General features: G+C 30.8%; 1 protein-coding gene across 1 annotated transcript in view; it reads left to right on the top strand.

Moving 5' to 3' along the window:
* Positions 1–9,275, top strand: part of LOC106463517 — a 28,561-nt gene that overhangs the window by 3,785 nt on the left and 15,501 nt on the right. The window contains exons 2-3 of the mRNA XM_022391040.1: positions 1,221–1,372; positions 6,485–6,524. Of these exons, the coding sequence (XP_022246748.1) occupies positions 1,361–1,372; positions 6,485–6,524 (52 nt within the window). The 5' untranslated portion in view covers positions 1,221–1,360. The remainder of the gene's footprint in view (positions 1–1,220; positions 1,373–6,484; positions 6,525–9,275) is intronic.

Raw genomic sequence — 9,275 nt, forward strand, 5'->3', positions numbered from 1 at the left:
TTCTCAGGTGACACATGTTGCATACTCATCTCATACATATGAATTTGACCTAAACATATTTATTACTTACACACATACATGACTGAACCACCTGGCCAGTCAGACCACATTATGTCATGCTACCTGTGAGTTCCCCAATTCTCATAAGATGCAATTATTTGTAAGAAACCATTTTAATCCATTGCATTAATTTTGGGCAATAATCTCTCATCCCAAGTATGTTCGTTATTGGTGTCATCGTTCACTGTAATGCCTAGCAGGGTTTCTGATGTAAATAATTACATACCTATAATGTTATACATTTAGTTTCCTAGTTGATGAACCTCCAGCTTATACATCAGATAAATGATCTTCCTTGGTTTACACTGTTAGGAAATTTGTTTAGTCATGTACATGGTAATAAATCTTGTGTATAAAAGTTTTAGCACATGGGGGGGATTGAAATGCAATATTATTTGTAGTGTATGAATCGTATATATATAAGACTTCTGACGGTAACTTTTGCTGATCTAAGTTTTTATAATCAGTGCTTTCAAAAGCACTTGAATATTCTTAAAAACACGACTGCCATGACATATACAATGGATGTATTTGGGTGGAAACTTTTTACAATAATTAGTTACAGTGATATACGTGCTGACTCCCATACATACTAAAGCATGACAACTTGTCGACGTATAAAGCTGTCTTAAAAATTTGTGCAAAAAATCATTTAAAGGCATTGGTGTAAAATATGTAATGCCAGAAGAAATCCTAAAATGAATATGTTTTTAAATGATCATGGGATTCATAAATACAAGTGAATGTGGATTAACAAATCTTGTATAACCAGCCAGATGTAGTGTTGTTTTCATAAACACAGAACATTAAAAGAATACCAATGCCATAACTAAATCTACCAAAAAGAATAATTACCATCAGTCACAACTAGTTTATATATTGTTAATAAACAAAAAAGGTAAAAAACAAAAACTTCTTTCAACACCTTTTGCAAAGTATAAACTAAGTTTCTGACTTATGTAATTAACAGAACTATCTTAAAAATAGTAGAATTTGTTTTTCCAGGTGATTAGAATTTATATTTCATTTTTATCTAATAAAAAGGGTTTTAAACTTTATATTCCAAAACATGGCTTATAATGTGTTTTGTATTTTTAGTAGAATAAGTTGTCGTACATTGATATCTTGTTCTTATTGGGAATGTTTTCTTATCACTTTAGCTGGTTCTGGAAATGTCATTAAAATTCTTTTGAGTGAGCATGTGGAAGTCAAGGTGATAACTGCTTTCATACCTGCAACTAACTGATTTGTTCTTAGCTTGGAATTTGGTGCGACTAGTGTAGGAACTGAAAAAAGTCCCATGGATATCAAGGTATTTATGGTTGTTTTTTTTAATAGTTTAAGCCAATGATATAAAAACAGATGTAAGATTTTAATCTTGGTTCTTAGATAAGGGTCCAAAAGTCTGAAGTTGGAAATACAGATATAATGAATTGCACCATGTTACTATGCAACAAAACTTCAATTAATCATTTTAAAAACAAAACAAAAAATGTAGATTTAGTTTTGAAGGGAATTTTCTAAAGTGATGGTGAAAATCATATATATATATATATATATATGATTAATTATTTTGTTATTGATAAATAGTTGTGCAGTTTCAAAATTTGTAAAACAGTTTATTTACTTAAAATATAACTGTGTGTTCATTAAATTAATATTGTAGTTATATGTAGTACCATCTTTCAAAACCATTATGTACATATTGTAACCGCTTTAAACATATTACAGTTTCGAGTGATAAAGTGTGCGGAAATAATTTTCAATGACTATTCCTGCAAAGGCTTAGTGTTAAGTAGTTTGTATCGTGGAATGTAAATGCTTTATCACAGTTTTAGTTTTATTCAATAAGAAAGGTGTTAAGTTTACACAAGGCAATAAAACCTGTATCTTGTGGAATAATGAAGTTTCAAGTATTATCTGTTCTCATCATCTGAACTAGATTAATGTAAAGAATATCATCCAGTATAGCTTTATGAGGCTTAAGATAGGAAGTTTATCTTGTATAATTTCTGTTTACACACACACCTTTATACTCTTTGTAGTAAAGTTTTTGAGGGTTTTTTTTTTTTCTATAGAAAACAATAAAATATTTACTAAATATGATTTGGAAAGCTGTGCAGAACAATGTATAATGTATATTGGTACAACAAAAATGGCTCTTTTTTTTTTGCAGTTACATCAGTGACTTGTGTTACTACAATAGGTTTTATGTTATTAATTTATTTGACAACTAACAAGCCTTAAACAGGAATATGTATTAAGTTTCCTGTCTGTCAACTTCAATTTGTCCTTGCTTACCATAGGGGTTGTTCTTGATATGCCTGCTATTACTATTCCAAGGGACCATATGGGCATATTTTGGTAAAAGTTTCTCAAACTGAATCTGATGATATATGATTTTAGGGCGATTTTTCAATAGAATATATATATATATATATATAATAAATCAATCAAATAGTAAATAAAATAGTTTATTTAACAAAAAGTTTATTTCTTCAAATTTTCCAATTTTTTGCCTTGTTCCAAGGAATGCAAAATACCTGGTCATCAAAGTGTTCAGAATTTTTAGTTTTAAATATACAGTACATATACAAAAAAGGTGATATCATCTTCATGCTGGGTTTTTTGTGGTCAGGTTTTCTCCATTTAATCTTCAAGTTACATTGTGTGTGCATTTAACTATGGGCACATATATACATATAGTTTTTTTTAAAGTACTTGTATATTTGATATTCATTATTATTTGTAGAATATTTTCAAAGTGCTCAAACAGAGTTGAGTATGTGATACTAAAAAAGATTTCAGAGTTTTTTGTGTTATTACAGTTCATGTCACCATATTTGGTCATGATTTATGTAATTACCTTGCATCATGAAAACAGCCCTGCAATATAGTTTCCAAAGCAAAAGGATCTGTTATAAGGCTGTCATGTCTAAAGCATACCACTCTTTCCAGCATGCTTTCCATAAGCCATCTACTGTATAATGATTATGGTGTTCTAGTGGCTATTTCAATAGTATGATCACACTGAAATCAACAAATGTTGCATCCATCAACTTTACCAGTAAACCTTTGTATGGAATAGTATGAATACCTATTTCATTCTCCAGTTGCTTGAGGTATACGACAATTGAATGGATATGTCATGAAAACAACTTAAATACATGTGACTTGTATCACTTTTCCAAATGGGGATTCTTCTTGATTATGTTGCATACTGATGCCTTTGGTACATGGACTGTTTTTGCCACTGATCTTTGTGGATTCTCACTTGTTAAGACGTAACACTTTGCTTCACTACATATAGGGTACAACTTGACTCGGGTCCCGTTTTGGGTGATCCTAGTGCCCCTAGATGATCCATATTTCTTTTGTTTTTCAATGCTATTAAGTGCAAGGAAAATCCCTATCTTGAAAATTCTATATCCCTGATATCAACACATCTTTATTATCTGAGTGTAAGAATATTGTGCACTGAAGAGGGTTGTTATATACCCTTCTCAAAAGCAGTTAGTTTTTGATGGGATTACACTACCACGAAACTCCAAACAATGTCAAAATGTTCTTCTTACATATAATGTTCCATTGTGACAATGTTCCACATATCAGCTGTGGTTATCACATGACTTTCTGATTCACTAATGCAAAATCATTTGAATATAACATACTTAACCATGTTCACACATGATATTACACTGTTAGCTACCTTATATAATAGATTAACTATATACAATGCCCCTACAGCCTTATACCTCTCATTGCTGTCATCCACATGACATGTGATCAATAACAGTCACTTTTAAAATAATCTTTCTTAACCTGATGATGACCTAAGGAAGTCAAAATGTTACTTGTTTTGTTTTAAATAAAAGTTTTTAATACCCATATCTGGCATCTGTAGAAGTGGGTTCCTTGTCATCATGGATAACATACCCAAGCCTGTGTAAATGGGCCCAATTGGGGGTGGGTGGAGGTGTCATTCAGTAAAAGTTGTGAACTGGTATTTTTTTTTATATTTTTTTTTCATTATACCATATATAAATTTATTTATACAATACATTGCACATAAAAAAAATATTTTTTTTTTGGATATATCTGTCACCATCTTCCTTATAAGTGTAAGTTGTTAGTGGATGATGATTTGTGTACTAAATTGTTTTATTTTACTCAATAAGTTATATGTTACATATTATGAAATATATTTGTAAATGCAAATAATCTAGGTAAATGTTACCATTTTTTTTGTTTGTTGTATGTTTTCATAAGCAATGCTATTTTTTGTTATTAATTAATACTCACTTCTTATCAGAACTAAACATGTATACCTAGTAATGAACAAGGCTAATTAAGTATAACATTCAAACTATACTGCTTATAATTATTAAACTATTGTGTATTACTTATAGTGGTTACAATGCATTGTTTCATCAGTTGGCTATTCTTTACTATATATTTATTTATTATTCTAACAAACGTGTTACTTTCTATTCTGCACCATATAACTAATCTAAGTACAATGTCACCAAGTATTAATTTACCCAAGTCTTCATTTTTACTTTCTTCAAAGACAGTAATATCATCTGTGTGGCATCTTTCATGTGACATGCAATCCATTTTAGCTTCAAAATTTATAATAATGTCTTAATCATCTGGAAAATTCTGCAAAGTTCATTAAATCGAAAATAGCATAATTCTAAACTTTTACGTACTATCCAGACGGATTCTACTTTAAAAATTAATGTTTGTGGGTAGTTAACATTTCCCAACTGACCATTTGTACCCTGTGGAACTCATACTGGATATATACATCCTATTTCAAAGAGAAGAATTAGACATGACTAAAAATACATTATGTTTATTATTGCTATATTTTGGTAGTGATGGATATTTCCATTGTTGCCCATAAAAGGGTTAAATATTAGGATCACTGTATGAAACCTTGAAAGATGCTGCTTCTATTTATAGAAAATTGTTTTCAATAACTGAAAAATAATTATTTGTTTGAATATCAGGCTGAAGAGAAGCACGTCATGTATGATTGTTGTGGATTTTAATTAAGTATAGTTACATACATTTATATATCCAGAATTAATAAGAGAAGCACATCGTGTATAATTGTTATGGATTTTAATTAAGTATAGTTACATACATTTATATATCCAGAATTAATAAGAGAAGCACATCGTGTATAATTGTTGTGGATTTTAATTAAATATAGTTACATACATTTATATATCTAGAATTAATAAGAGAAGCACATCGTGTATAATTGTTATGGATTTTAATTAAGTATAGTTACATACATTTATGTATCCAGAATTAATAAGAGAAGCACATCGTGTATAATTGTTGTGGATTTTAACTAAGTATAGTTATGTACATTTATATATCCAGAATTAATAAGAGAAGCACATCGTGTATAATTGTTGTGGATTTGAATTAAATATAGTTACATACATTTATATATCCAGCATAAATTTATGTATTAAGAGCAGTGGTGAAAACATGGATATCATTGTGTTAGGTGTCTTTTTATAAACATACTAGATACTGTCCTCTTGTTTATCTAGAAGCTTATACAAATTCTAGAAATAACTATTTTGAGCAAATAACATATGAAGCACCACCAGTTGTTATAATAAATGCAGATGTCAGAAAGATATATCTTCCGTTATTTTTAATCTAAATGTTATAAAACATTAATAGAAAATTTAGATTTCAAGATGGGAAATTGTATGAATTTCAACTTATTTCTGTTCCTTAAAAGTTAATGAATGTGTATGCAGTTATAAAGTAAATCTTCATAAAAATGGATGATGGTGATCCCAGATTGAAGTAAATTATATAAAGTTTATTAATGAAATTGTTATGAATGAAGTCACAGTGGCTTATTAAGTCTATTGAATATTTGAATGGTAGTCTTGAAAAGTATATAAAAATATGTTGTAATGAAAATATATTAGGATATTTTCTTAGTTTTCTGCTTTAATGTGACCTATGGAAAATAGAACAAGTTGAATCTGTTGCTTGAGAGCAATGTGTGACATTTACACTAAGATTAATAACTGATTTTGATTTTCGTTAAAGATGGATATTTTACAAGAAATGTTCAACTACGTACACATGGTATACTTTGTTGTAATGTTTAATAATTATTTACTGTTTTTTTAACCCCTCTGTCATTTAAAATTTTAGATAGTGTCTTGTATACATTATTTTTGGTTTAATGCGGGTGCATGTTTTGCATATTTGTTAAACTTCAAATTTATTGCACAGTTTCATATTATATTTCTGCTAAGCTTTTATTATTTTTTTCAATAATTAATTTCTACTAAATGGAATCATTTAATTTTTTCTTCATGTGTCCAATTTTTTATTTTTAGTTTTTTTTTCTTCAAAATTAAAAATTTTTGTCTTCCAGGGCAGTTTCAAGAAATCCCGTTCTATCAGCTCTCCCCCTGGTTTGTATTTTATATTTATTATTATTTCATTCACTGTGGAACCAAATGCTTTAGTATAGCTGTAGTTAAATTCAATAGCAATAGTGGTAAAGAAAACATAGCACTTTTGGGCTTTCAGAAATAATGGTATTTGAATATTTGAAAAAAAAAAAAAAAACAGCTTCAGGCATTATAATTGAGCATCTCAAAATATAAATTAAAACCGATCCCAGAAAATAGGCCTGTATTGACAAACTGTACAATATTTTCATCAATCCAGTAGTGGATATTATTTATGCATATGTAAACCTGTTACTATGACTTCTGTGACTTATAATATTTTTATGATATGTAATGTAATTAACTTTTGAAACCCATTATTGGAATGCCACTGATAAAAAAAAATAAAAATATTTTTTTGAGATTATATGAACTTTCATTGTTGATGTATGTTTACATACATGCACGCGCAACATTTTGAGGTGATCATATTGTTTTAGATAACTAGTTTTGCTTCATATGTATCACTAAGGAATTTAGTTTCATCTTTATTGCTCGTTTTATTCTTTATGAAAGTGAAAACTTTGCTGCTAACTTTACCACCCATTAAAGTGGGCTTCCTTAGTTTTTGGTAGACTAGGTACTTTGGGACTCTTTACAATTTTCAGTATGTTCACTAAGTTATATTAATGAAATGTTAAATCAATAAACAGCTCATTGACAAAAAGAAAAAATTTTGTTCTGTAAGTGTACTTAACATTACACACTAGGTTTATGAATTTAGTTTGAAACTTACGAATATTAGTTTTGTGGTACAGTATATGCAACTCTTACCATCATACGTATTAGAAGTACCTTAAATTTTTTTATACTCTATGGAAAATTTTGCAAATGACTGATGGTTAAAGTCTTGTTTAAATATTGGATTACCCATTTCACGTATTTATATTGTAATAATACATAGGTAAATAGTAGTAACTTTTTTTCATTGCTTTATTGTTGGGCTGGGCATGACCTAATGGTTAGCATGCCAAATTGTGAATCCAAGGATTCATGGATTGCAATGACTTGTTCTGCTCCTGATAGTGATGACTCCAAGACTTGTGCAATGACTGATTCAGCTCCTGATTAGTCTTGATGTTTAAGTAATGGCTCCAAGACTCAATGTCAACATTAACCAACAGCTTTACTGTTTCATGTGCAAACAAGTGCTGTGATGCAGCAACCATTGTTCCAGGCCATTGGAGAGGGAGAAGCTCTTGAAGAGACATATGGAACATGAAGGACTGGCCCCTGTATTAATATTGGCTGATATGTCACTGGACTTGAGATTGGCCATTCTCATGATATAGGAGCAGTAGATGCAAGGTTACATGTAGGCCAATGCCCTCCAGATGCAGGAGTGTCAATAGTGAGAAATGGGCACAGCAACTCTTGCTAGTTTAAACATACAGAGCCAAGTTTGGTCTTTCCACTAACTTGAGTAGGCACAGCAGTCGGCTTACACTCAAAGTTATGGCAATTGGTTTGAATAAGTATAGCCTTGGCATCACATGGTATTTGTTGATGATGATGCTGAGACGTATAGTTGAATTCCTCATGGACACCAGAGTTGGCAGTGTATCAGACATTGAGAAATTCCAATACAAGTTCCGAATTTAAATTTGCACTATTGCTTGCCAAAAAAGGTAGTTGCTATGATCTTAGTTCAAGCACTGGAATCTTGGGAATAGGCATATTGCAGAAGATGTCAGCCAGTCTTGCTTGTTCAACAGGTTAATTGTAGATCTGCAAAGAACCATCTAGAGGTGACTGTGAACAATAGACTTAATTGGTGCATGTTGATAAAGGTGTTGTGGTATCTCTAAACATGTAAGTAGTGTTTTATGATGTACATCAGGTACATTGTCACCATCTCCTGTGTCAGTTTAATTGCACTTATGCATGAAGCATGCTCTGGTCTGTCAATTAACAAGGCTGCACTTAATCAAACAGTTATCAGAGTGTTGGTGTGTACTGCTGTTGATCTTTAGTTATGGACAGTTGACAATTTATCATAATAGTGACAGAAGTGAAATTGACTCAGACTAGTTGTGTAGCTGTTATTGCTGTTGCTGCATCACATCCACTTGGCTTCCTAGCTATCTAGAATCATTAACTGAAATCCTCACTGGTAGTTTGAACTTGTAACAGAAACAGGAATTTGTCCAGTTGTTCAAAGAATTTGTAGCACCAGAGATATTAGCACAACTTAAAAGTCAATGTATGTTGAAAGATAGAATAATACAATTCTTGGAGAGTGATTTTCACCCCCAGTAGTTATCAGAAAGAAAAAGAAATGCAATGTTTTATGTTGTCTTCCCATTACTGTGGAGGAATGATTGTCTGGATGCATTGGAAGTATCTATTGGTTTGGTTTAATGTACTAGATGATAAAAGTATACCAAAGAGTTATTTCAGCAATTTGGAAAAAATTATACAAATTATGTTTTATGTCATTCAGCCTGTGTAATGCATCTATCAAGAGGCTGATGGAGCAAATACAGAGTATGTTTTATGTCATTCAGCCTGTGTAATGCATCTATCAAGAGGCTGATGGAGCAAATACAGAGTATGTTTTATGTCATTCAGCCTGTGTAATGCATCTTTCAAGAGGCTGATGGAGCGTATACAGAGTATGTTTTATGTCATTCAGCCTGTGTAATGCATCTATCAAGAGGCTGATGGAGCGTATACAGAGTATGTTTTATGTCATTCAGCCTGTGTAATGCA

This window comes from Limulus polyphemus, unplaced genomic scaffold, assembly GCF_000517525.1.
Source record: "Limulus polyphemus unplaced genomic scaffold, Limulus_polyphemus-2.1.2 Scaffold1429, whole genome shotgun sequence".
NCBI lineage: Eukaryota > Metazoa > Arthropoda > Merostomata > Xiphosura > Limulidae > Limulus > Limulus polyphemus.